The 27,699-nt window shown below is 51.2% G+C and overlaps 2 protein-coding genes across 4 annotated transcripts in view; one reads left to right on the top strand and one right to left on the bottom strand.

Annotated features, from left to right (window-relative positions):
- Hic2 (HIC ZBTB transcriptional repressor 2) overlaps positions 1-20,723 on the top strand; it is a 49,805-nt gene extending 29,082 nt beyond the window's left edge. The window contains exons 3-13 of one of the 3 annotated variants that reach the window (XM_069994277.1): positions 14,141-14,220; positions 18,501-18,703; positions 18,987-19,110; positions 19,201-19,251; positions 19,346-19,423; positions 19,557-19,613; positions 19,714-19,773; positions 20,053-20,117; positions 20,204-20,276; positions 20,365-20,396; positions 20,501-20,723. In XM_069994277.1, coding sequence (XP_069850378.1) covers positions 18,549-18,703; positions 18,987-19,110; positions 19,201-19,251; positions 19,346-19,423; positions 19,557-19,613; positions 19,714-19,773; positions 20,053-20,117; positions 20,204-20,276; positions 20,365-20,396; positions 20,501-20,699 — 894 coding nt within the window. In that variant the 5' untranslated portion in view covers positions 14,141-14,220; positions 18,501-18,548 and the 3' untranslated portion in view covers positions 20,700-20,723. Of the gene's footprint in view, positions 1-1,828; positions 8,469-14,140; positions 14,221-18,500; positions 18,704-18,986; positions 19,111-19,200; positions 19,252-19,345; positions 19,424-19,556; positions 19,614-19,713; positions 19,774-20,052; positions 20,118-20,203; positions 20,277-20,364; positions 20,397-20,500 lie in introns of those variants that run through there. The other 2 variants (XR_011366450.1, XM_069994276.1) reach the window with 2 other exon arrangements.
- Positions 20,724-23,209: 2,486 nt separating this feature from the next.
- Positions 23,210-27,699, bottom strand: part of Pi4ka (phosphatidylinositol 4-kinase alpha) — a 138,297-nt gene continuing 133,807 nt past the window's right edge. The window contains exons 52-55 of the mRNA XM_069994278.1: positions 27,486-27,645; positions 26,862-26,951; positions 26,329-26,412; positions 23,210-23,694 (exon numbers count right to left, since the gene is read on the bottom strand). Of these exons, the coding sequence (XP_069850379.1) occupies positions 23,643-23,694; positions 26,329-26,412; positions 26,862-26,951; positions 27,486-27,645 (386 nt within the window). The 3' untranslated portion in view covers positions 23,210-23,642. The remainder of the gene's footprint in view (positions 23,695-26,328; positions 26,413-26,861; positions 26,952-27,485; positions 27,646-27,699) is intronic.

The raw sequence follows: 27,699 nt of genomic DNA on the forward strand, positions 1-27,699 counted from the left end.
TGGGTCAGTAGAGACTATGCCCATTCCCATGATCTCCTGTCCCACAGAGGCTAGTGGGTGCCTGGGCTCAAGAAAGAAGCTAGAAGGATTCCCAGGCTTGAACATAGTGACCTCCTCTACTGTCAGGGATAAGAGGATGGGGCTGGCATTGCCATTCTCTCTCTCTCTTTCTCTCTCTTTTTTTTTTTTTTTGGGTCCAGTCGTGGGGCCTGAACTCTGGGCCTGGGCGTTATCCCTCAGCTCTTCAGCTCAAGGCTAGCACTCTACCACTTGAGCCACAGTGCCACTTCCGGCTTTTTTCTTTGTGCTTATGTGGTGCTGAGGAATCGAACCCAGGGCCTCATGTATGCAAGGCAAGTGCTCTACCACTGAGCCACCTTCCCAGCCAGGCATTGCCATTCTCAAATGGGGAGGTGGGTTGGGACTGAGGTCAGCTTTGAGTAATGTTCTGGGTACCTCTGTCCTAGGAAGGCCATTCATGGGCCTATGGTATACTTCCTCCCTGTGGGGTTCCCTGCTTGGCTGAGGGCAGGTGGGAAGCCTGGTCAGACCCCATGTGCACACTGCACACCGCTGGGTCAGCTGTCTGATGGGTTCCTGTAGAGACCAGAGGCATCTGCATGTTTATTACTTAATGGCCTTAATTAGTGTCTGTGCCAATCTGTCTGGTAGGCCCAGCTGGCTGCCTTTCCAAGCCCAAACAGCAGCAGCCCTTCCTGGAAAGGGCACAATGTCTAGGAAATCCAGGGGCTGGGGCAATACCCAATTTCCACTGAGGCCAGGTACATATGTTGGAGGTGGGCTTGTGAGGACCAGCAGCCATGAAAGAGACTGCTGTATATGGGAATAGGATCTGGACTCTGGCAAATTGGAAAACCTGGGTTGACTGGGAAGCTTATTTTCGTGAAGTGTTTCAATGTAGAGCAGAGACTGTAAACCAGAGGCTAGCTGATGAGTTTGATTTAGCTTATACAGTACATTTTACTTATATAATTGTCATCGTTTTTGTGCCAGTACTGGGGCTTGAACTTGAACTCAGAGCTCTCCTCCAATTCTTGTTCAGCTTTTAAACTCATGGCTGGTGCCCTACCATTTGAGCCATGCCTCCAGTTCAGCTTTTTCCTTGTTAACTGGAAGTAAGGATCTCATGGATTTGTCTTTCCTAGGCTGGCTTAGAACTTTAATCCTTAGATCCCAGCCTCCTGAGTCAGTAGGGTATGGGTATGAGCCACCACTGCCCAGGTACCTCACAGTCTTATTAGCATCACATTCTAACCAACTGAGCTAACTGGCCACCTTGAATATTTTAAAAGGACCCTTTAACATAGGGAAATTATTCATGAAAATCTGATTTGCTGCCTGGTCTGGAAAGCTGGGGAGATCAGCCCTGTGCATCTGCATACAGGCAGGACTGGTCAGGTTACTCAGGTCTCCCGCTCTCCTACAGATGTATCTGTTCTCTGAATTCCATTGCCACCTGCTGGCCATTTTCCCCCTGCTTAGGGGAAGTAAGCCTACCTTCTTTTAGTGTGTAGGCAGTAGCCTGGGGCATAAAGTCAAATTCAAACCCAAGTTTAACTTCCTTGGCATCTTCATCATGCTCACCTCAGTTTTCTCATAAGTAGGGGTAGGGTATGGCCTCTCTGTTTTTTCTCAGACAGCTTGAGTCCTCTCTGAGGTGGCAGTTAGAAGGGGCCTGCACACAGGGAGGTGGGACTGAATGGGTTTCATCTGCCAGTTCAGTCCAGAGGCCCCCTGTGTGCTCCTGAGAACTGCACTCTGCCCCAGGGCCCTGGTGCAAGTTAATCAGGCTTGTTTTTGCCCACAGGTGGTGCCCGTGGGCAGGGCACAGGGACATGGGGCCCGACATGGAGCTGCCCAGCCACTCAAAGCAGCTCCTGCTACAGCTGAACCAGCAGAGAACCAAGGGTTTCTTGTGTGACGTCATCATCATGGTGGAGAACTCTGTCTTCCGGGCCCACAAAAATGTCCTGGCTGCTAGCAGCATCTACTTCAAGTCCTTGGTCCTGCATGACAACCTCATCAGCCTAGACACGGACATGGTTAGCTCCACGGTGTTCCAGCAGATCCTGGACTTCATTTACACAGGCAAGCTGCTGCCTAGTGACCAGCCAGCCGAGCCCAACTTCAGCACTCTCCTTACTGCCGCCAGCTACCTCCAGCTACCTGAATTGGCAGCCCTCTGCCGTCGCAAACTCAAGCGAGCAGGAAAGCCCTTTGGCCCTGGACGGGTAGGGGCTGCCGGCATGGGGCGGACGCCCCGCAGCCAGCGACTGTCCACAGCCTCTGTTATCCAGGCTCGATACCCAGGGCTTGTGGATGGACATAAGGGGCACCATTCCTCCCAAGAACTCCCCCAGCCCAAAGGTTCAGATGATGAGCTTTTTCTGGGTAGCTCTGCCCAGGAGAGCACCCACAGCCTGGGCCGTGGGCTCTGCTCAGCCAGCGGGGAGGTGGGCTTAGGGGGCTGTGGCAGCAGTACTAATGGGAGTAGCGGAGGCTGTGAGCAGGAGCTGGGCCTAGATCTGTCCAAGAAGAGCCCACCCTTGCCCCCCACAACTCCCGGACCCCATCTTACCCCTGATGATCCAGCCCAGTTGAGTGACAGCCAGCACGACTCACCCCCATCAGCCTCTGTCCCACCTGTTGCCAACAGTGCCTCTTATGCTGAGCTGGGGGGCACCCCTGATGAGCCCATGGATCTGGAAAATACTGAGGACAACCACCTGAGCCTACTTGAGGGGCCAGGTGGACAGCCTCGGAAGAGCCTCCGCCATTCATCCCGAAAGAAGGAATGGAGCAAGAAGGAGCCTGTTTCTGGGTCTCCCTTTGAGCGGAGAGAAATAGGGCCAAAGGGCCCCTGCCCTGGTGAAGATAGTGAGGGGCTTGGGGACACAGTTCCCAATGGTGTTGTGGCCAGTGGTGTTGGTGGCCCCAGTGGGCCTTATGGGGAACCCCCGTACCCCTGCAAGGAGGAGGAGGAAAATGGCAAGGAGGGGAGTGAGGACAGTGGGCAGAGTGGGAGTGAGGGGGGCAGTGGCCATGCTGGTGCTCACTACGTGTACCGGCAGGAGGGCTATGAGACCGTGCCATATGGAGACAACCTGTATGTGTGCATTCCCTGCGCCAAGGGCTTTCCTAGCTCTGAGCAGCTCAATGCTCACGTGGAGACACACACAGAGGAGGAGCTGTTCATCAAGGAGGAGGGAGCCTATGAGACGGGCAGTGGGGGTGCTGAGGAGGAGGCTGAGGATCTGTCAGCGCCCAGCACAGCCTATGCAGCAGAGCCCCGGCCTTTCAAGTGCTCAGTCTGTGAGAAGACCTATAAGGACCCAGCCACCCTGAGGCAGCATGAGAAGACACACTGGCTGACAAGACCCTTCCCTTGCAACATCTGTGGCAAGATGTTCACCCAGCGTGGCACTATGACACGCCACATGCGGAGCCACCTGGGCCTGAAGCCTTTTGCCTGTGATGAGTGTGGCATGCGCTTCACCCGCCAGTACCGCCTCACAGAGCACATGCGTGTGCACTCAGGCGAGAAGCCCTATGAGTGCCAGCTCTGTGGGGGCAAGTTCACCCAGCAACGCAACCTCATCAGCCACCTGCGCATGCACACCTCCCCCTCCTAAAAGCCAAAGACCCAGGGGTGCCCTCTGCAGACCTGCCACCTGGGAACCCAGCAAAGGAGAAGCCAGGAGGCGCAGTAGGAGGGGCTGAGCCTGAGGTCCAGTGGGAGGCTCTCCTGGCAGCCCCTTCACCCCAGCCGCCCCACATCCAGAGCTTTAATCAACAGTCTGTACCAAGGGAAGCCAAGAGGAGAGAAGCCTGCAGGCCCAGCCCCATGTTTGGTGCTGGTGGTGACCATTCTACCTCCCCATCCCACCCCTCACTCCAGCCCTGTGGGGGCTGCCATAGAGCAGGTGGGAATGGGTCACATGGGTCTTGCTGGTCCCTTTCCTTCAGGCTGGGCTGGAGAAGAGGGAGAGGGGACCCCCTACATGCTAGTGAGGCACTGTTTCTTGTGATCATGGGTGGTGCCTGGAGCAGGCGCCTACCCGGCAGGGACTGTGTCTGTGCGTGTGCATGTGTGCTTGTGTCTGTGTGTGACCCTGGCTTTGGGAAGCAGGTGCTTGGGGGCAGCTCCTTCACTCCTTTAGCCAGGGTGGCACTGCTCTCTGGTGCTGGGATAGTCAGGGTGACCCCACCACCCTACCTCTCTACAACTAAAGAGCCCTCTGGGCCTGTTATTCCTACTGATCTCCCTCCACTTTTTTTTTTTTTTTTTAAATTTTGAATTCTTCTTTTTTTTTAAACCAAAACAAACAATAGTTTATTTTCCTCCTGCCTCTTTGGGGCTGAGCCTAGGTCTGCAGACTGAATGTAACTGGGGCAACTGCCCCTCCCTGTTGCCCCTTCCCTGAGCCCTGGTGCTGTGGGACACATCAGTGTGCCCATCTCCAGGCCCCAGAAGCCCGACTTGCCCAAAGGCTTCCCTGGTCCTGAGCCCTGCCTGGGCTGCCTCAGGAGAACACGTTTTTCCTATAATTTTCAAGGAATATTCTTTGTCTAGAGGTACATGTTTTTTTGTTTTGTTTTGTTTTTTTTTTTAAATTGAGAACCCCCTCTCCCATGTAACATTTATGGAAGTGTTGGAACTGGAAGGTTTGGGGGGGTGGGGGAGGCTGGACTTGCTGCCAAGGCCGTCGGTACTTGCGTTTTTCATTTCTGTGTGTGTGTGGGTGCGCGTGGTATGCACTGTGCGTGTGGACAGATGCTTCACTTTCCTTCCTCACTAAACAAGGTGGAGAGACTTCTGACCTTTTGCTACCTCTTGAATTCATGACAACAGTATAGTTCTTTGGTGACTGGCAGTTGAGGGTGAGCTGGTTGCTCTTTTTTTCTTCTGTGGGAATTAAGATGGGCTCAGGTCAGCCTCATAAGCCATCTTGGTCCCCAGAGACCTGGGCCCCCCAAGTTGTCAACTGCTACTGTGCTTGAGTGTGGGGCAAGGGTTGGGCACCTAAGTAACAGGAGCCACAAGGAGACAGCTGCTCTTATCATCTCCTGCCAGGGCCAGGATAAGGTGGGAGTGAGCCCCCCCATCCTGTCTCTACGTGGAGCTGGAGAGAGCCAAAGCCCCTCCTGGCTCATTGTGGTGAGGGCAGCAGCCAGCCACAGGACCAGGGAATGGAATAGCACCTTTGAGCACTCCTGGCCACTCCAGTGAGAGTTGGTCACACCCGCAGGCTCAGCCTTGTCTGGGTCCAACGAGTTGCCCCATGTCATGGGTTTCTCAGATACTTGCATGGGTCCTAGTCAGGCTTTACGCCAGACCAAGGTTGCCATGCTTGGTTCCATTGCCCTTAGCCAGCTGAGCCACAGGACTGGGCCAGCAGGCTTTATCTTCATTTTGCTTCCTACTTTTTTCTTTTTCTTCATTCAGTTTTAAGTTCAGACCAAAAAATTCCTGTCATCCCCTATCCCACCCCTTCAGAGACCCTCTAAGTAAAAACAGAGCCAAGTTCAGGGACTTGGGTGGTGAGTGGTGTATTCTGGGAATGAGGGAGTAAAGTCACAGAGGAGCTCTTGGCTAGCCCTCCCATGTGGTACTTATAAGCCCTGAGCTGGCTCTCCTCCCTGTCAGATAGGAGATGGAGGTCTGGACCCCTGATCTCAGTTCCAGTAAATCAGGTTAAACACCTGAGCTAAGGAAACTCCTGGGCTCCACCCCCACCCTATCAGCACTTAAAGCCACATGACACAAAGTCTGTACCGCAGTACCATACAGGAATTGTGCATGCACCCGGTGGCACATGTGGCCTCCACCGCCATGGGCAGCTGCATCTGTGAGGTGACTGGAAAGTAGGTGATTGCTCTATCTACAAAACTTCAGGGACTGGGAGCAGAGCCCCCTCACTCAGTGTCTGTGCGACATAGTATTGTACTCACCTTAGTATTGTATCAAGCTTTTTCTGTATTTTAATGAGAAAGCAAAACACTAGTTTCCTATTTAAGATGTTAAGGGTGATTGGGGTGGGGTGGGATCCTCTCCACAATTGGTTTTGTTTCCTTTTCCTTTGATTCCATGGCAGTGTGTGTGTGAGAGAGAGTGAGTGTGAGTGTGTGTGTGTGTGTGTGTAAGTAAATGTTAAGAGCCTCACAAGGAAACTAGGCTGTGAGGGGCAAAGGCGGCTTACAGTTCTCTACTTTAGTCACTTAATTCCTGAATGTTTCGGAGAAACAGGAAACAGAAAATAGCAGATGTCACTTAAGAATAATGATTTAAAAAAGAAAAAAAAAAAAAGAAAAAAAAGCTCATACCCAAATTCACAAAACCTATTTTTTAAACCAAAGCACATTTTGAATGAGTATGGAACCTCAGTGGGCTCAGAAAAAAAAAAGATACTAATATATTTATCTCATTGTTTACATAAACTTTTACAGTTTCAGACCTCAGCAGCTGTAAGGCCAGTCCCAGGGAATCTTCACCTTCTGCTGGGGGTCCTGAGTCGGCCCTGGAGCCATGGGCAGACATAGGGCCAGGGAAGGAAGGGGTGGAAGCTTCCCTGGACTCACCAGAGCCCTCATCCCCATTCCCAGGGCCTCTCCAAACCCAGCTGGCACCAAAGAGCTTGGGCCTGTGCTGACCAGCCTCAGGCCTGCTGGCTGGACCTTAGTGGTCTTGCAAGCTGGTACACACTGGGTGGCTGTCAGCTCTGGCCACAGGACCCGAGTCTGGGCTTCGGCCCCAAGGGAAAGGCGAGCTCCTCTGCTGCTCTGCTCGTGACCCTTGGGGGGGTGGGTTGATGTGAGGGTCTCCCTGAAGCCAAAAAGCGGGGACTTTTGCACAGCTCAGTTGACTCCAGTGGGTCCGTCCCCCTCCTACCCCCTCAGCCAATGAAGGGCTGAAGGGACCTGGTCCTTACCAACACAGACGGTGCAAACACTCTCAACAGTGTTGTTTTTGTATCAATATGTTTGTGCAGTGATGAATGTATTTATTTCTCAGACTTGGGACAAGCAGGCCGTGGCAGGCTGGGCTCTGCCACGGCCTGCTCCTGCAGGACCGAGCCACTGCAAGGGCTCCTCCAGGATTGCAAAAAAAAAAAAAAGAAAAAAAAAAAAGATGAACCTTTAAGCAAATGAGAATCTCAGAGACTTGCAGCATAGCCATACACCTCAGCCTGTGAACTGAACAATCTAGACCCAAACTGACTCTCCCGACCACATACAGCCTGGGTGAGTTTCTGGTCCGTCACTACTTGGGAGCACTGGGCTACCTGCCCGCTGTCCTCATGCTGATGGTTTTCACTGGACCTCAGGCCCCTGTGCAGGAGTGCGATCAGGCGAGACTGCTGGCAGGCACTGCCCTGCAGCTCTCCTGAGTGTGGGGGAGGCCTGGGCAGCCCAGAGGGCAGAGCTGAGAGCAAGCCTGTGTCTCACCTCCAGGCCTGAGTTGTAGAAACTCATGCTGGATGGAGAGGAGCAGATAGGGCACTTAGCATTGCCATGCCCCTCTGAAGGGACCAAGGTCCTCCGTTTCCCCAGTCACATTGGGCTCCATATTAACTGAACCTGTGAAGTGGATGCCAGGAATGAGGAAATGGCAAAGGACCTGACCAGAGCCTCAGTCTGACATTCCAAATGGGATGGGTGGGAGCTGTGGGAATTGAGGCTGCCCAGGACCCCCTTCCTAGGATGCCCCAGCTTCAGTTGCCCACTTTAATTTTCTACAGGAACCCCTCCCCCTACCTCACCTTACTATTTATTGCTGTAATTTATTGACCTCAAAAATGCTGCATAACAGACCTCAGATGGGACAGGGAGGGTCCCCAGGGTCCCCCCCTCTACTTGGCAGGATCCTGTGGGGCCAGGTGCTGAGGGGAACCTCTCTGCCCCACCCATCACTTGCTTCCCCCTGCACCCCCAGGGGCCCTAGGTTGGGCTCTGGCCATTCTCAAATACCTCGAGGGGGAGTGGAAGGGATTGGGTTATAGCTGTTTTGTTTAATGGGAATTGGAAGAGGGATCATGTCCTACTTTATACCCTTCCCAAAGAGGGGGAGGGACACCAGGATCGCACTCCTGTACTGGCCACCGCCGTTGTCACTCATCACATTGAGTTCACATCCCTCAAGAGTTAGGATAAATTCAGGTCGGAGCTGCAGGTATGCAGCCCTCCAGTGTCATAGAAAAGTGATTGACCGACGACTGATCTCCATTCAGAAGTGTGCAGTCTTAATGTACAGTGATAAGAAACTGTTATTTTATGATCTTTTCATTAAAAGCTTGATGGAAAAATCTTCTGGCATAGGGCCTCTGTTTTGCTGTGGCTGTTTCCCTGGCAGACTGACAGTTTGATGTCTCAGGAAGGTGGGATCTGGTTTGAGCATCTGTCCACCACTTTTTAGCTGGGGTAGGAGACATGCTTCGGTGTTTGGGGTGGGGGTGGGGGTCTAGGCCAGGAAACTAGCTTTTTTTTTTTTTCCTCTACACTAGAACTCTGGGTTGGGACACTCTCTTTTGTTTTTGTTTTTCAATCAAGGCTAGTGCTCTGTCAGCTGAACTACAGCTCCACTTTGGTTTTGGGGTGTTAACTTAGAAATAAAAATTCCATTGATTTACCGTCCCTGGGCTTCCTTGGAACCTCAGATCTCAAGCCTTCTGAGTAGCCAGGATTGTAGGTGTGAGCCACCAGTGTCTGGTGAAACTAGCCCTCGTCAGTACCATCACAGTCTTGGTTGGCCGAGATTTTCAGGAAGCAGCAGATCATGGGAGATCTGAGTGCAGACCTGGTGACTAGGCTGAGGAGGCCTAACCAGCGTCCAGCACTCATGCTGTAGCAACAAGATTGGGCTGAGGTAGATGAGCTAGAGGAGGTGTTTCCTTTGCTCTATTTGACCTGAGGGTAAAAGAGGGATGATTGAAATGAGAATACTTCTTGTCTCTGGGGACCAGTAGGGCACTGAGGAGGAAGAAGATGGATAGAAATAGGAAGGGGGGGTTGGTCAGCATCCTAGACTGATGTGGACTGCATCTTTCAGTGTCCATGCCTGCAGCAAGTGAGTCCACAATGCAGGCCTCCAAAAGAACTTGAGCATTCCTACTCTGAACCTTGGTAAGTTCAGTTTAAATTTGTTGTTAGCTTTTTGTTCTTTGAGATTTTTTTTTTTTGGTATTACCAAAATAATTCCTGAACATAGTTGATTATTTTTTTAAATCACTACTGAGATTGAACTCAATGTCTTGCATCTGCCAGGCAGGATCTCTAGCACTTGAGCCATACCTCTAGTTTCTGCCAATACTGGCCCTTGCACTCAGAGCCTCTTGTGCAGATTTTTCTCTCATGGCTTGCACTTTGCCATTTGAGCCATGTTTTCATTTTCACTTTTTGCACATCAATTGGAGATAAATCTCTGAAATTTGATTTCAGGGGCTGGCTTTGAACCTTGATCCTCAGCTCATAGCTTTCTGAGTAGTTAGAATTACAGGCATGAGCCACTAGTGCCTGGCTTGCCTTAGTTATGTTTCAAGTCCCAATTCTAGGCCTTATGGCCTGGGCTCTATCCCTTTGCTTTGTCACTCAAGGCTGACACTCCACCACTTCAGCCACAGCACCACTCTGGCTTTTGGGTGGTTAAATTAAGACCTCAGCTCAAGGACAGCACCCAGTCCCAGAGTTCAAGCCCACGACCTATATATATATATAATAAAGATGATATACAGAGGGGTTACAGTTACATTAAAAAGAAAAAACTTCTGTCAGTGACTAGTGGCTCGTGAGTGTAATCCTCATTACCCAGGAGGCTGAGATCTGAGGATCATAGTTGAAAGTCAGTCCAAGCAGAAAAAGTCTGAGACTCATCTACAATACACTGCTCAGAAAAAGCTGGACGTGGCACTGTGGCTCAAGTGGTAAAGCACTAGCCTTGAGTTCAAGCCCCAAGACTGGTAAAATAAATCAGTAAGAGCTTTTAGGTGTGGAGCTACAAAATATTACCATTGATTACAGTGTAAGTCCTCTCCTCCATTGAGTTGTGGTAATATGTGGCATCCAGATCGGTCACCTTTCCACTATCCAAGAATGTATAGATGTGTATGAAACTCCTATGAGCAATTTGGCTGTGGTCCTCCAGGCTCCTGGCCTGTTCCTAGCTCAGTGTTATTTGACTACCTATCCTATACCAGCCTGGACCTTCAGTTCCAGCACTGAGAGTAAAGAGCCATCTGGGAAGGGGCAGGAAGCTTCATGGAACAGGGAGGTCACTGAGTAATGGAGGAGGATCTAGGTTGGGGAAAGGTGGTCAGGCTGAAGGAAAGGCAGGTGCAGGCAGAGCCACTGGACATAGATTCCCTTGGACCACATACCCTAGGCAGCATGCACTGGCAAAGTGAGATAGGCTATAGAAACAGCTGTGGCTCAAGTGGTAGAGTGTCAGCCTTGAACAGAAAGTTAAGGAGCACCCAGACTTTGAATTCATGCCCCCATACTACTTGTACAAAGGGGAAAAAGAAGCTAGATCTCTGTCTGCAATGGGAGCAGGATGTCCATTTGTTCATCTAACACCAATTTATGTGCCAGGTCCCATCCTAATGGAAGTTCTGTGAATGGGCAGTTGTGAGGGTCGCTGGCACAGGGACATGGCGCTGGGCAGGAGCTGTACTGGTGCCTAAGAAACACTTTTCCAATGAATTCATATTGGGGCGAGGCCCCAAAAAAGTGATCTAAGTGCGGAGCAGAGGGAGGAGCAGGCACAAAAGGCCTGTGGCAGGTACTGGTCTGAGGAGCAGTAGGAGGTCAGTTCCTAAGCCCTGTGAGAGGAGTCAGCCAGGTGAGGACTTGGACTTGTGCTCCAAGAGGGGGGAGTTCCTTGAGTGCTTAGTGGGCTCTAGCTGAGTCATGGGGCCAGGAGGCATACTGTTCAGTCTGATGCAGTGACATTGACGGCGAGAGGGCAGCACTGTTCCCCCTTAAAGCTCATGTCGCCAGCACAGCCTACTTACTGCTGACGAGCTGCAGAGGTCCTGGCTTTGAACAGGCAGCAGTTCATGGCTCTTTCAATCAGATGTGCGAGGTGACCATGGCGCTCGGCTTCTTCCTACCTCCAGATAGGAAGGTAGGGATGGTAGCTAGGTAGTTTGCAATAGAGTGGACTTTGAGGTTAGGGGGCAGAGGGGGATTAGGGGAAGAAGAGGGGAGGCATAGACATTACTGGGATTTTTTTTTCTTTCTCTTTTTTTGTATGTGCCAGTACTGGAGCTTGAACTCAGGGCCTCACACTTAACTTTTTTGCTTAAGGTTGACGCTGTACCACAAGAGTCACACCTCCACTTTTGGCCTTTTTTTTTTCCAAGTTAGTTGGAGATAAGAGTATGGAATTTGTCTGCCCTTAGCTGGCTTTGAACTGGGATCCTCAGACCTCAGCCTCCTCTGAGTAGCTAGGTTTACAGGTGTGATCCCACCAAAGCCTGGCTAGTGGTACTTTTTCTAGAAAAAGTGGCTGGAGAAGATAGTGCAGGACCAACCAGGGACCCTGCGGCTGTGCTGGGCAGTGTCCATAGGAACTGTGATGTGGGTCTACTTGGGAAGTTGGAGAGGATGGATTTGCATGTCACGTTGGAAAGGTGTCTGAGCTGGGATATTAGATGAAAGACATAAGGGACCAGGAGTTAGTTCCTCTTTTTTTGATGTTGGTTGTAGGGCTTGAACTCGGGGCTTGGGTACTGCCCCTGAGCTTTTGTACTCAAGGCTAGTGCTCTCTCACTTTGAGCCACAATTCCATTTCCTGTTTTCTGGTGATTAATTGGAGATAAGAACATAAAGAGGCTCTGGGGTGGCACCAGGCCCTGAGTTCAAGCCCCGGAGCTGGCAAAAAAAAAAAAAAAAAAGTCTCACAGATTTTCCTGCCCAGGCTGGCTTTGAACCATGATCTCAGATCTCAGTCTCCTGAGTAGCTAGGATTACAGGAGTGAACCACTAGTGCCCTGTTCAGAGTTAGTGCTAAACATGGCCAGAGGCCTAATGATTAAGGACAACAAGGGTCACTAAGCTGAAGGCAGCCAATGGTCTGATCAGGAAGGAAAGAAAAGTGATTATTTCCCTGGAAGACTGCAACAGAATAAAATTGGTGGAAAATGTACTGATTTCCTTTCTCACACAAAAGGCAGGAGGGAGGTCCTCACAGGGAGAGGGGAACTGTAGCTGTCCTCCACCTTTCAGCAGGCAGCCTGGCTTCTAGAGATTTGGAAGCAGGGCAGATGGTAGGTAATGGGGTTTGATACCTATGGTTAGTGTTTTAAGAGGCTGGGCTCTGGTGGCTCATATCTGTAATCCTAGCTATTCAGGAGCTGAGATCTGAGGATCATGGTTCAAAGCCAGCCTGGGCAGCAAAGTCTGTGAGACTTAACTCCCAATAAACCACCAGAAAACCAGAAGTGGTGCTGTGGCTCACGTGGTAGAGCACTCACCTTGAGCTGAAGAGATCAGGGACAGCTCCTAGGCCCAGAGTTCAAGCCCTACAAGAGTTCACAACTTACAAAAAATATATATATATTTTTTGAGTCTCCGGCTGGGAATATGGCTTAGTGGTAAATTGCTTGTCTAGCATGCAGGAAGTCCTGGGTTCGATTCATCAGTACCACATAAACAGAAAAGGCCAGATGTGGCGCTGTGGCACAAGTGGTAAAATGCTAGCCTTCAGCTAAAGAAGCTCAGGGACAGTGCCCAGGCCCTGAGTTCAAATTCCAGGGCTGGCTAAAGAGAGAGAGAGAGAAAAAAAATTGAGTCTCTCATAAGGAAGCCAGCTGGGAGCTGGTGGCCCATGTCTGTAATCCTAGCTACTCAGGAGGCTGAGATCTGAGGATCTTGTTTCAAAACCAGCCTGGGCAAGAAAGTCCATGAGACTCATCTCCAATAAACCACCAGAAAACTGGAAGTTGTGCTGTGGTTCAAGTGGTAGAGCGCTCACCTTGAGCTGAAGAGCTGAGGCACAGCACCCAGGCCCAGAGTTCAAGACCCACGTTGGACAAAAAATAAATAAAACTAAAAAAAAAATTAGGAAGCCAGCACTCCCCACAGTGCTGACTGGAGTGAGCTTGAGTCCTTTGTAAATGGTGATGCCATTTTGAGTAGCTTTCACTGCAAGAACATTCTTCCAATTAAAAATAAAATGTTCTAGCCAGGCGATGGTGGCTCATACCTGTAATCCTAGCTACTTAGGAGGCTGAAATGTAAGGATCATGATTCGAAGCCAGCCTGGGTAGGAAAGTCCAGGAGACATCTCTAATTAATGACCAGAAAACTAAAGTGGCACTGTGGCTCACAGTGGTACAGTGCTAGCCTTGAGTGAGCAAAATAGCTCAGGGACAGTGCCTAGGCCCTGAGTTCAAGCCCCATGACCAAAAGCATGTTTTTCTTATGATGAATGAAGCTAGGCACTGATGGCTCATACTAGTAATCTTAGAAACTCAGAAATCTGAGATTTGAGGAGAAGTCTGAGAAGTCTAAGACGTTATCTCGAACTAACCAGCAAAAGATTAAAGCGGCTGGTTGCCAATGGCTTGTACCTGTAATCCTAACTACTCAGGAGACTGAGATTTGAGGATCAAGGTTCAAACCCAACTTAAGCATGAAAGTCCATGTGACTACCTACAACAAATGTCTACGAAGAAGAGGAGGAGGAAGAAGAAAATAGTGGAGGTGGAGGTGTGGCTCAAGTGGTAGAGTGCTGACTGAGCCTTGAGCACAAGAAGCTCAGAGACAGTGCCCAGACCCTGAGTTGAAGCCCCAGGACCAGCACACACACACTCTTTCTCTCTGTCTCACTCTCTCTGTCTCTGTCTCTTTCTCTCGCATGCGCGCACACACACACACACACACACACACACACACAAATTCCCCAGCCCTTTCTTCAGGAAAGCTGTGGGTGTATTTGTGTAATGTTAGAGAGGGGCTTCAGGATCACCCCAGTGGGCTATGAGGCAGGGTGGGGGCCCATGCACTTCCAGGTAGAATGTGACGTTACCAAGGTCAAGAGTTTCTGTCCCTGGGGTTCCTGCCCATCATCTTCCTGATGTGGAACCAGGTATTCCACGCTGGCTTTCCTATCCACATTTAGGCTGTGATCTGTGTGACCTGAGGCTGCCATCTGAACTGTTCTCCATACCTTCAGGGATTCAAATGCTCCATGTTTCTCAGGTGGGTACAGATGGGCAGCCCTGCTGTGACTGCCTGCTCATGCTGAGCTTCAGTTTTCTCACCTGTAGCAAAGCATCCTGATGCCTGTCAGTGGGGTATGATGAGGACTTTGGAATACTGCAGCCCTGGAAGTAGGGTGTACAGGCAGGAGCTGAGAGAAGAGGCGATCAAGTGGGACTCCAGGAGTCATGCAGACAGGCACTTGGTGACTAACTCCTAACACAGTTGGTAATTCACCACCTCTGTGCCCACAGAGGGGGTATGTGGCAGCTCTGGCCACTCTAGAAGAATGGGGCTTTCTTTTGTGCAATGCTGAGGATGGAACTCTGGACTCTCCTCTGTACTTCCAAGCCATACCCAAATCCGTCTCTTTAAATTGTGATTACTTCTGGAAAGATCCTGTCTCCAAATAAGTCACATTCTAACTAAATCAAAGGACATGTGACTCTGAAGGGACACAGCTCAGCCTCTACCCCCTGTATACCACAATGGCTTTTAGAAAACACAAGAGTGATCCTCACACCTGTAATACTGCCTACTTAGGAAGTTGAGACTTCGAGAGGATTGAATTTTGAAGCCGGCCTAGAGAAGAAAAGTCTTGAGACTTGATCTCCAATTAGTAGAATGCTGGACTAAAGGCAAGACACAAGTGGTAGTGGATCAGCTGTAATCAAGCAAGATGAGCAAGAATATGCGGCTTTGAGTTCAAACCCCAATATTGGCATGCACATTTGTGGTTTTGTGGGTGTCATATGGGCATATATACATACACGTGCATATATACATACACAAGTTAATGCCTTGTAGTGGTTTCCTCCAGTGAGGCTCTTCTTAAAATGTCTACAGTTTCCCAAAATAGCACCACCGGTTGGGGACCAAGTGTTCAACACATGACACTGATGGTCATTTCATATTCAGTTCATATAAATGGACAGAAATGTTTTGTTCCCAAAGCAGATAATTAAATAATGGAAAGTATCCATTCTTCACCTCTAATAGACAGGTATCACAAATGTACTTTTTTACACCTGTGCCTGTAATCTGAGGACTCCAGAGGCTGCGGCAGGAGGATGGAGAGTTCTAAGCCAGCCTTTGCTACACAGCAGAAGACCCTGTTTGAAATAGCTCTAAAGTTGGGCACTGGTAGCTCATGGCTAACTACTCAGGAGGCTGAGTTCTGAAGATAGTGGTTTGAAGCCAGCCTGGGCAGCAAATCCGTGAGACTATCACCAATTAACCACCAGAAGGCCAGAAATGGAGTTGTGGCTCTTTGAGCATAAAAGCTCAGGGACAGTGCCCAGTGCCTGAGTTCAAGTTCCAGAACCGACAACAAAATAAGTAAATAAAGGTCTAGCTGGGTGCCAGTGGCTTATGTCTGTAATCCTAGCTACTATAGAGGCTGAGATCGAGGATGGTGGTTCAAAGCCAGCCTGAGCAGGAAAGTCTGTGAGACTTTTAACTCCAATTAGCCATGAGAAAACTGGAAGTGGTGCTCTGGCACACAGTGATAAAATGCTAGCTTTCAGTGAATAAGCTCAGGGACAACACCCACACCCTTTCAAGCCCCACAACTGATACACACACAAAAAAGTCTAAGTAAATTTAATATTCATCTGGAAGAGAAATGACAGAACCTAAATGGTTGCTCCCCAAGATCTACTCAAGAGGCTGAGATCTTAGGATGGTGGTTCAAAGCCAGCCCGAGCAGGAAAGTCCGTGAGACTTTTTTTTTTTTTTTTTTTTTTTTTTGGGTCCGGTCGTGGGGCCTGAACTCTGGGCCTGGGCGCTGTCCCTCAGCTCTTCAGCTCAAGGCTAGCGCTCTGCCACTTGAGCCATAGTGCCACTTCTGGCTTTTTTCTTTTGCTTATGTGGTGCTGAGGAATCGAACCCAGGGCCTCATGCATGCAAGGCAAGAGCTCTACCACTAAGCCACCTTCCCAGCCCTAGTCCGTGAGACTTAGCTCCAGTAAACCACTAGAAAGCCGGAAGTGGTGCTGTGGCTCATGTGGTAGAGCGCTGGCCTTGAGCTGAAGAGCTGAGGGACAGCACCCAAGCCCAGAGTTCAAGCCCCATGACCAACAACAACAAAAAAAGACAAACAAAAAAAAAGAACAAGATTCTGGACTGGGAATGTGGCTTAGTAGTAGAGTGCTTGCCTAGCATGCATGAAGCCCTGGGTTCGACTCCTCAGCACCACATAAACAGAAAAATCCAGAATTGGTGCTATGGCTCAAGTGGTAGAGTGCTAGCCTTGAGAAAAAGAAGCTCACAGACAGTGCCAAGGCCCTGAGTTCAAGCCTCAGCATTGTAAAAAAACAAAACAAAAAAACAACAACCCCCTCTTCCCCCACAAAATTCTGGTGTTAGAAGTGTCACTCAGTTGGTAGAGCACTAGCCTAGGAGTGAAAATGGCTGCAGGTACCGAGTTCATGCAGTGGTCTTGAACCTAGGGAAGAAAAAGAATAGAACAGCATTTCTCAGGAACCAAGGATAAGCTCAGTGGTAGTAGCTTGCCTGATATGTGCCAAGGCCTTGAGTTCTATCCCCAGCACCACAAAATTCGGTCAATCAAGCTGGGCACCTGTAGCTCACACCTGTAATCCTGACTAAGGTGACAGATCTGAGGATTACAGTTCAAAGGCAGCCTGGCTGGGCACCGGTGCCTCACATCTGTAATCCTAGCTACTCAGGAGGCTGAGATCTGAGGATCATGGTTCAAAGCCAGCCCAGGCAGGAAAGTCCAGGAGACTCTCATCTCCAATTAACCACCAGAAAACCGGAAGTGGCTCAGTGGCTGAAGCGGTAGAGCGCTCACTTTGAGCTGAAGAGCTGAGGACAGTGCCCAGGCCCAGAGTTCAAGTCCCAGGATGGAAAAAAACAAAAACAAAAACAAAAAACAAGGTGGGCCTGTGTGAGCCCATCTATAATTCCAGCACTTGGGAAGCTGAGGCAGAAGGACTGAGAGTCAGAGGCCAGTCTGCGCTACACAGATGAAATCCTATTTTATTTTATTTTTTGGGGGGGGTCCAGTCGTGGGGCCTGAACTCTGGGTCGCGCTGTCCCTCAGCTCTTCAGCTCAAGGCTAGCGCTCTACCACTTGAGCCACAGCACCACTTCCAGCTTTTTTCTTTTTGCTTATGTGGTGCTGAGGAATCGAACCCAGGGCCTCATGCATGCAAGGCAAGTTCTCTACCACTGAGCCACCTTCCCAGCCCCTGAAATCCTATTTTAAAAAAAGAGAGAGAGAGAGCCGGGCGCTGGTGGCTCACACCTGTAATCCTAGCTACTCAGGAGGCTGAGATCTGAGGATCACGGTTCAAAGGCAGCCTGGGCAGAAAAGTCAGTGAGACTTTTTTTTTATACTCTATTATATTTATTTGATAATTTTACTCATGAGCATGTAATTTCACTATAAATTCACCAGAAAAACAAACTCTGGGGGTAAAGATGCTTAGGAAATAACGAGTAATTACTACATTCTAGGCCCAAAGTGTTTGGAACCTATTCTGCTTCTACTGTCTCTTCACTTTCTCCACATTCAAACCGCAAAGTCCACTACAGACCCCCCTTGAAGCTGCACATATTGTCCCAATGTTCCATGAGACTTATCTCCAATAAACCACCAGAAAACTGGAAGTGGCGCAGTGGCTCAAGTGGTAGAGCGTGAGCCTCGAGTTGAGCTAAGGGACAGCGCCCAGGCCCAGAGTTCAAACCTCAGGACCGACCAAAAAAAAAAAAAAAAAGACACGGATATATTTATGGTTCTTAATAGTTTTTTTCCAGAGGAAAGAAAGGTTTATCAAGTACCATTTGCATATGGGGAAACTAATCTTGCTTTGGTTTATGTGCGTTTGATATGAGCAGTTTATTAACCTTTCACTGGGCTTTCATTAACTTTTTTTTTCTTTTCTGTGGGTCGTGGAGCTTGAACTCTGGGCCTGGGCGCTGTCCCTCAGCTCTCCAGCTCAAGGCGAGCGCTCTAGCTTGAGCCACAACTCCACTTCCGGTTTTCTAGTGGTTTATTGGAGAAAAGAGTGTCACGGACTTTCCTGCTCAGGCTGGTTTTGAACCGCGATCCTCAGATCTCAGCCTCCTGAGTAGCTAGGATGACAGGCGTGAGCCACCAGCGCCGGCCCAATTGTAGTTCTTTGATAACATTTTATGCTGATCTGTGATCCTGCTTGGCCAGCGTCGGGTTTGGCTGGGGGTGGGGCGGAGCGAGTGAGTTGGGGCGCCCTCTGGCGTCCATTGTGACGCCGACCGTGAGTCGTTTTCCCCAGCGAGAGACCCGAGAAGAGCCTGGAAAGACTCTGTAGAGCTCTGGAATCATGGCTGAGCCCCAGGAGCAGCTGCTGCAGCTGCAGAAGGACAACCGGGACGGGCGACTGCGGAAGCAGGAGCTGGAGGAACTGGTGCGCGGGCTGGAAGCCGAGAGCGAGAGCCTCACCGCGCGCCTCCAGGACCTGCGCGAGCACGAGCGCAGGTGCGCCGGGAGCGCTCGGGGCGGGGTGAGGGGCAGCGCGTGCGTGAGAACCCGCCCTGCCCGGGACGGTGCGGAGCCCGGGGCGGGACATCCCAGAGAGTCGGGCCCACCCCTCGTGGCCATCGGGACTGGGCCAGTCCTAGGGGGAGGGAGGGCCGGGTCCGACACCCCAACGGTGGTGTGGGAGGCAGGTCCTGTCCGTAGCACCGGCGGGGCAGGACCAGCAGCGGGATCCTGAGCGCCCCGCACCCTGCCCGCAGCACTCTTAAGTTCTCATCCGTAGTCTGCAGCGGAGGCGCAGCCAAGCGACGCGGGCGCTACGAGGGGAAGCGCGGGAGGCGGCGCGGGAGCGCGTGGAGCGGGTTCGGGGGCTGCTGGAGGAGGAGGAGCGGCGCAAACAAGACCTGGTGGGGGCGGGGCCCAGGCCTGCGGGGGGCGGGGCGGGCCCAGGGGCGGGGCGGGCAGAGATCCGACCCGGCTCTTGATTCTCCTCTCAGGAGCTTCACAACCAGATGCTGCAGGAGCAGTGGGAGGAGCTGTCCAGTCAGGTAAGTCAGGGGCTGGGGCAGCTTCTATCGCCCGTCCGGTCCCCTGTCCCTTAAGGTGCCCCGTGAGCCCTGGACTCACAAGCCTGGTCCCCAGCTCTTTTACTACGGAGGCGAACAGCTGAGCCAGCAGCGCGCGGAGCAACAACTAGGGACCCAGCTGGTAGCGTTGCAGGTACTGAGGTGGGGCTCAGGAGGGGGCGAGGGCGGAGCCGTGGGCGCGGCCGCGGAGACCGTCGAGCTGTGCGCGGCTCTGAGGTCCCGGAACCGCCCGTTTGGCTTTTAACATTTCTTGGATCCTTCGGAAGAAACAGCTGGAGTTGGCGGAGGCCAAGTATGCCAGGCAAGCTGAAGCCTTGCAGCAGGTGAGAGGAGCTGGGGTCTTGTGGGGAGGGCAGGCTTCAGAGCTAGATTGTGTAGGGAAGGGGGCCCCTCATGTTTAATCAAGACTCCTCGTACCCCTAGGGCGCACAGCGGACCGAGGAGGCGTGGGCCAGCTTCCAGGAGCAGAGCGGGGTTTTGCAGGTGTGCCTCCCTGAAACTCGTCTGTGTGTGTGTGTGTGTGTGTGTGAACTCAGGGCCTGGAGTCTGTCCCTTAGCTCTTTCGCTCAGAGCTGGTGCTCTACCACTGGAGCCGAAGGTGGTGATGAATTGAGAAAAGCGTCGCATGTAGTTTACCTGCCCAGGTTGGCTTTGAACCATGATCCTCAGAGCTCAACCTCCTGAGTAGCCAGCATTACAGGTGTGAGCCACCCAGTCACTTCTGTATACACTGTGGCCCACTCCTCACTCCCGTTCCTCCAGGAGCTGCAGGGGAAGGTGATGGAGGCGGCGGCTGCGCTGGAGGCTTCGCGAGGAGGCCCGGAAGTGTAAGGGATCTGGAAGAGTGGGATGAGGGGTGGGGACTCGGGTGGGGCCCGTGGCAGGTGGCTCACCTCCAGTGCCTGCCTTGCAGGTGGAGCTCGCAGCCCCGTCGGGCGCAGGCCTGTACCGGCTCGCTCATGGAAGAGGTGGCCAGGGCGGACTGCGTGAGCGCCGGCCGGGTCGGGCGGGCTCGGGGCTGGAGCGGGATTCAGCCTCTCCAGGAGAGACCTGGACGTTGCTCCTTCTTTGTAGGAGAAGCGACTGCTAGGCGTGGGGAGCATCAGGTGAGCCCGGCGGAGGGTGCGCGGGCTCCAGTTCCCCCTCTTGGTGCCTCTCCTGGCCGCCGCCCATCTGCCCGTCTGTCTGTCCGTCCTCCGGTCCCTGGCAGGCTGTGGGCACTGAGCGCGCTGCAGACACTGCTGCTGCTCCCACTCGGTTTCCTGGCGCTGCCGCTGCTCTACATGGTGCTGACGAAGCCCGACTTGCCGGGCCTCCCGCACCTCAGCTCGGAGGTCGCCTTCCGACGGCTGCGCTACACGCTGTCCCCGCTGCTCGAACTGCGCGTGCGCGGTCTGCTGCCTGCCTAACGCACATCATGCCCGCTGTCTGGACTTCAGTGTCCGTGTGGTTTCTGGGGCGTGCGTAGGGGGTGGCCGCGATGGGGCCTCCGTGTCCCACGGGACCCAGCCACTGTCCCTGGCACCTAAGCTCAGCAGGCCCGAGTCGGGCAGCCGTGCCAGGCCCCACACCTCCGCTGTTGCATGGAGGCCCACCAACCTTTTATCCCAAGTTGTAGGCTGAGAGGAGTTCCGATTCTGTAGTTCTCATTCTTCAGCGGCTGGGTATGTCTCTATGGATCCTTTCCTGGGCGATGTAGTTATTTATTTAGCTAGTTGGGGGCTTGAACCCAGGGTCTGGGTGCTATCCCTGATGTGCAGTTGCTTCATTTCCAGATTTGTTTTTAGTGGTTAATTGCAGATGAGTCTCATGAACTTTCCTGCCGGGGCTGGCTTTGAATCTGCATCCTTTGATCTCATCAGCCTCCTGAGTAGGCAGCATTACAGGTCTGAGCCACAGTGGATTGTTTAAAAATGAATGTTTTGTTTTGTGGAAAATTGTGTGTGTGTGTGTGCTGGTGCTCTACCACTTGAAACAAAGCTCCACTAAAAGCCTTATGATAGTTATCTGGAGATAAAGAGTCTCATGGAGTTATGGACTTTCCTGCCTGGGCTGGCTTTGAACATCTTAGTGTCCTGAGTGAGTAGGATTACTGACACGAGCTGATTTTGTTATGTGGAATGTTTTTTGCTTTGTGTATATGCGCTGGTACTGGCGACCAGGGCACTGTCCTGTTTTTGCTCAAGGCTGGTACTCTACTACTTGAGCCATGTCTCCAGATCAGGTTTTTTGCCAGTCCTGGGGCTTGAACTCAGGGCCTGGACACTGTCCCTGAGCTTCTTTTGCTCTAGGCTAGCACTCTACCACTTGAGCCACAGCACCACTTCTAGCCTTTTCTGTGTATGTAGTACTGAGGAATCAAACCCAGGATTTCATGCATGCAAGGTAAGCACTCTACCAGTAAGCCACATTGCCAGTCCCAGGTTTTTCTCAGATGTTAAGCATTAATACTTGCTAGAAAATAGAGTCTGACATTATTATTTACAAGTACATCAATATTCAGAAGTTAACTATCACAGTCAAAAAAGCATACTGACCACAAGTTATCTTTTCCTACTTCTCAAATGTTTTCATATTTTAGGTATGTTTTACCAGTCAATTTTGTGTGTGTGTGCCAGTCTTGAGGCTTGAACTCAGAGCTTAGGCACTATCTTTGACCTCTTTTGCTCAATGCAAACCTCTTATCACCTGAGCTACAGTTCCAGTTCCAACTTTTTGGTGGTTAATTGGAGATGAATGCCTGGGCTGTCTTCAGACCATGATCTTCAGATCTCAGTTTCTTGAGTAGCTAGGATTATAGACATGAGCCACAGGTACAGGGTTTCTTCTGACACAAATGCTGATGGATATTTTTTTATTTAGTTTCTGGGGTTTGAACTCGGGGTCTTGTTGGTCTTAATCAGGTGCTCTTAGATCACTTGAACCATGCCCTTAGCCTACTTTTGTTTTTCAGGGTCAAGGTCTCTATGTGTTGCCCAGGCTAAATTGACATTTCTTGCCTATACCTCCCAAAAGCTCGGCGTACAGAGGCTATCTTGCCTTCTCTGTAGACATTTCATTTTTTAAGTTTTAAAAAAAATTATGGGTGATAGAAATTAAATTTCTCTATGGACTCATGTGTTTTGAGGTTTAAAGAATCTATTCTTAGCTAGGTGCTGGAGGCTCATGCCTATAATCCTAGCTACTCTGGAGGTTGAGATCTGAAAATGGACTTTCAAAACCAATCCAGCCAGGAAAATCCACTGTTTAGATCTACAATTAAGTGGAGGTGTAGCTCAAGTGGTAGAGTGCTGTCCTTCAACAAAAACATTTAGGGACAGGCCCAGGCCTGAGTCTAAGCCCCAGGACTGGCATGCAAACATACACACACACACACACACACACACACACACACACACACACACACACACACACACACACACACACACACACACACACACACACACACACACACACACACACACACACACACACACACACACACACACACACTTCATTGAGACATTTGTCATGACATTCAAATGTCATTCAGACATTTGTCACATTCTTCTGAATAATTTTTTTGGTGATACCGGGGTTTGAACTCAGGGCCTCAAGAACAACTACCACTTGAGCCATTTCTCCAGTCTAGCACTGTGCTGTCCACAGTGTGTTGTGTCTGAGATGGAATCTTTCAGACTTTTCTACCCAGGCTGGCTTTGAACCTTGATTCTCAAATCTCCTAAGATGTTAGGATTACAAGTGTGAGCCACTAGCATCTGACTTAGTTATTTTTGATAGGTCTGTGTGAAATTTAAGACATAATCACAGCCTGGACTGTGAGGTTCTTGGCCCTGAAGAAGACATGGGCATTTGGCTAGGAACCATCCTCACCCACTCTACCCGCTGCGTGCCATTAACCCAGCCAGGCACTTTCCAATACAGCACATTTTGGGGTTTTTATTTTGTACACATTGGTTAAATATTAAGTTGCATTTTTTCTTATACACAAGAAAATACTTCATGTACCTATGTAAGAAGACAGGCAGGGAGCGTGTCCAGTGCAGACAATTTCACACCTGTGCGCAGACAGCACCATCACGATTGTCGGCTTAGTCTCTCTGGTGTCACCGAAGCACTGCCACACTCATGCCACGCCTAGGGAGCAGCTCAGCTGCTGAGGGCTGCAGTTCTTTTTACTATAAAACAACCCTGCTGGGTGAGATGATGGGGCTGCAGGCAGCTCACCCAGTGACTGCAAGGTGGGGCCTCTTGGGGCATCAAGGGGTGGGAGTGCTCACAGGCTCCATGATTGAGGAGGCTTCAGAATGGGTGGCTCAGGGCAGAGGGGCTGGACTTCAGAAAGTCCCTCCTTAGTAGGGGATATCATTCTGATAGTACTGGATCATGTCGTAGGTCCGGCTCCTGGAAGACCAAGGGGACATAATGAAAGGTTTACCTGTCTTCCTATTTTTTTTTTTTGGGGTCCAGTCATGAGGCCTGAACTCTGGGCCTGGGCGCTGTCCCTCAGCTCTTCAGCTCAAGGCTAGTGCTCTACCACTTGAGCCACAGAGCCACTTCTGGCTTTTTTCTTTTTGCTTATGTGGTGCTGAGGAATCGAACCCAGGGCCTCATGCATGCAAGGCAAGTGCTCTACCACTGAGCCACCTTCCCAGCCCTACCCATCTTCCTTTGCCACCTAGTTCCTGGACCTCAACCTGGCCCTCTTCATATTCTCAGCCTCCTCACTCAGCCCGGGCCTGTTTTACTACATCTTAGACCCTCACTTGTTCTGTTTCTCGGACCGCTTTCATACCCTTAAGAGATGTCATTGGCCATTTCCCCTGGTGTTCTCATGATGGCTCTGAGCTTCCACTTCTCTGTGCCTAGTAGCCTGCTGAGCCTGCTCTGCCCTTTTTACACTGCCCTGATTAGGGCAGCAGATCTTGTGGGCAGTTAGGGAAACTTCTCTGTCTTCGTCTCAGGCTCAGGCTTTTTTTGTTGCTGTTGGTGGTAGTAGTCACCCTCACCCTCACCCTAACCCTCATCTTAACCCTAACCCTCACCCTCACACTGACGTAAACCTAATTCTAACCCTAACCCTCACCCTAACCCTAACAATAACCCTAAACCTAATCCTAACCCTCACACTCACACTAACCCTAACTCTAACCCTAACCCTCACCCTCCCTCACACTCACACTAACCCTAACTCTAACCCTAACCCTCACCCTCAACCTAGCCCTCACCCTAACACTGTAACCCTAACCCTCACTCTCACACTAACCCTCATCCTAACCCTTACCCTCAACCTAACCCTAACCCTAAACCAAACCCTAACCCTCACACTAAACCTAACCCTCAGAATAAACCTAACCCTCACCCTCATCCTAACCCTAACCCTAACCCTCACCCTCACCCTCAACCTCACCCTCACCCTAACACTAACCCTAATCCTCACGCTAACCCTAACCCTCACCCTAACCCTAGCCCAAGGCTAGTGCTCTACCACTTGAGCTACAATGCCACTTCTGGTTTTCTGGTGGTTAACTGGAGTTAAGAGTCTCACAGACTTTCCTGCCCAGGCTGCCTTTGAATCACGATCCTCAGATCTCAGCATCCTGAATAGCTAAGATTACAGGCGTGAGCCACCGGTGCCCAGCTCAGGCTTTTTTTTCTGGGCCTGGGCGCTGTCCCTCACCTCTTCAGCTCAAAGTGAGCGCTCTACCACTTGAGCCACAGTGCCACTTCTAGTTTTCTGGTGGTTAATTGGAGATAAGAGTCTCATGGAGGGGCTGGGAAGGTAGCTCAATGGTAGAGCGCTTGCTTTGCATGCTGAGGCCCTGGGTTCGATTCCTCAGCACCACATAAGCAAAAAGAAAAAAGCCGGAAGTGGCGCTGTGGCTCAAGTGGTATAGCGCTAGCTTTGAGCTGAAGAGCTGAGGGACAGTGCCCAAGCCCAGAGTTCAGGCCCCACAACCAGACCCCCCCCCCAAAAAAAGAGTCTCATGGAGGGGCTGGGAAGGTGGCTCAGTGGTAGAGGGCTTGCCTTGCATGCCTGAGGCCCTGGGTTCGATTCCTCAGCACCACATAAGCAAAAAGAAAAAAGCCGGAAGTGGCTCTGTGGCGCAAGTGGTAGAGCACTAGCCTTGAGCTGAAGACCTGAGACAGCTCCCAGGCCCAGAGTCCAGTCCCCATGACCGGACCCCTTCCCCCCCACCAAAAAAAAAAAAAGTCTCATGGAGCCAGGCGCCAGTGGCTCACGCCTGTAATCCTAGCTACTCAGGAGGCTGAGATCTGAGGATCGTGGTTCAAAGCCAGCCTGGGCAGGAAAGTCCATGAGACTCTTATCTCCAATAAACCACTAGAAAACCGGAAGTCATGCTGTGGCTCAAGTGATAGAGCGCTTGCCTTGAGCTGAAGAGCGCAAGGATAGCGCCCAAGCCCAGAGTTCAAGCCCCATGACTGATTAAAAAAAAAGTCTCATGGACTTTCCTGCCTGGGCTGGCTTTGAACCATGATCCTCAGATCTCAGCCTTCTGAGTAGTAGGATTATAGGCGTGACCTACTGGTGCCTAGCTCACCCAGCAGCCCTTTTAGGCAAGATGCCCACCCCCTAGCCTCCTACTCTAGGGATGGAGTGGCTCAGCCTCCTTTCCTTGTATTTAGGGGCTCCCTCTGTGGATTAGCCCAGATTCCTAGAGCTGCTCCCTTTCTCACCTGTCAGAGCTGCCTTCCTCTTGTTTGTACCAGACACTTCAGCCTCTGTAGATGAGGTCTGACTCCTAAACCCTGCCAGCACCTTCCCTGCTCTTGGCCTTGCAATTCTAGGTCTTCTTTCTGGCTTCCTGCCTTTTACTTCTAAGTGTTCCCCTCAGCACTCCCCTGGATGCTCTAAACCAGCACCTGTTGCCCCCTGACAACTGTCACTAAGGCTCAAGTGATCATGGGTCTTCCACAAGAAGAGCAGCTCAGGGACAGCAGGAGCCTTGTCACCTGCTCCGTGCCCAATCCTGTCAGTACTTTGTGACCAAGGAAGAAGGCAGGGATGTGACTTGCCTGTTGCTGAGGAAACAGCTTTGGATCACCTTCATGATGAAATTTGCCGCCTCCCGCTCGGTCATATTGGGGCTGAACCTGTGTCTGGGGAGAGAAGAATAGGGCTGCATTGCCACTGATGCCTCTCTCAGGGGGAGGTCCTGCTTGTGCATTGGACTTCAGTGGTTGTGGAAATGTTTCCAGCTAAGGGCTATGGCCTAGAATGGCACCTACCACAGTCTGTTTCCCAAAAGCTGAGAACAGTACCTGGTTTCTCAGCATGTTCCAGGCCTGAGTGGCCCTGTGAAGAGGACTAAGCTTTAAGGAAGCTAAGCGACTGCAGCCCCAGGGCCCGGGGCTGGTGCGCCCCCCCCCCCATCCTTGAGAAACTAAAAGCACATGGTTGGGACAATCCTGCAAATATGGTTTGGTGACCATCTTGGTTTCCAAGGACATGGCTATCAGTTACAACCACATAGAAGGCTCCCACGTCTGGGTAGTCTCAGCTATGGGCAACTTCCCCATGCGGCTTGCACATCCACTGAGCAACCTACTTCAGCAACTTGATTGTCTGGCCTCGGAAACATGGCAGGCCTGTGTCCAACATGAGCGTGACCAGAGAGACGACTGCATCCATGTAGGGTCTGTGGAGAGATGCGGAGGGATGAAGAGAAGACAGGCCAGCCTGAGCCTGCCACTCCTGCCTCTCCCTCCAAGACACCCACACGTGTGTTCTGGGCCCCCAGCCCTTTACATGGCTTTGCTGGGGCTATTCACTGACCCTCCCACCACCAGGGCTGGGTGCTCCTGCCCTATCCCACATGTGAGGACTCCAGCAGTGGAGTCCTCTTTGTCATTCATGACAACAGTACTTGGGTACCACACACTGTGTGTGGTCTTGGCTAAGTGATATGCACTATGATGCAATGGTGATCGGGATGTCCAGAAGAGGAAGCCTAAGGCTGAGGGGGTGTCAGGCAAATGAGTTCTGGGAGACTGCAGGATGTGGCTGAAAGCCCAGATAGAGGTGACTTGCACAGGGAAGCCAAGAGAAGGTAGAGACAAGGGGTTCTCTCTCTCCACTTAATTCTCCAGGGTGCTTGAGCATGCTCTTTGCCAGCATCAAAGGGCTGTCCCCACTGTTCCTCATGCCCTCCATACACTGCCCCAGGGCTTACCGCACAGCTAGGTAGCCTCGGACGCACATCTCCATGAACCATTTGAATGGCGTGGCCTCCATCTTGCCCCCCATGATCATCACCATCTCGTCTGTCAGCTTGATGTCTGGCTCCCAGCCAAGGTTGCCACCCGGTGAGCTTTCGAACATGAAGCCAAAGTCTGCAAAATCCCAAAGCCTGTCACTGGGTGGCTATGCAGGGTCAAAGAAGGAAA

Source organism: Dipodomys merriami, unplaced genomic scaffold (assembly GCF_024711535.1).
Source record: "Dipodomys merriami isolate MVZ:Mamm:240054 unplaced genomic scaffold, mDipMer1.0.p SCAF_45, whole genome shotgun sequence".
Lineage (NCBI taxonomy): Eukaryota > Metazoa > Chordata > Mammalia > Rodentia > Heteromyidae > Dipodomys > Dipodomys merriami.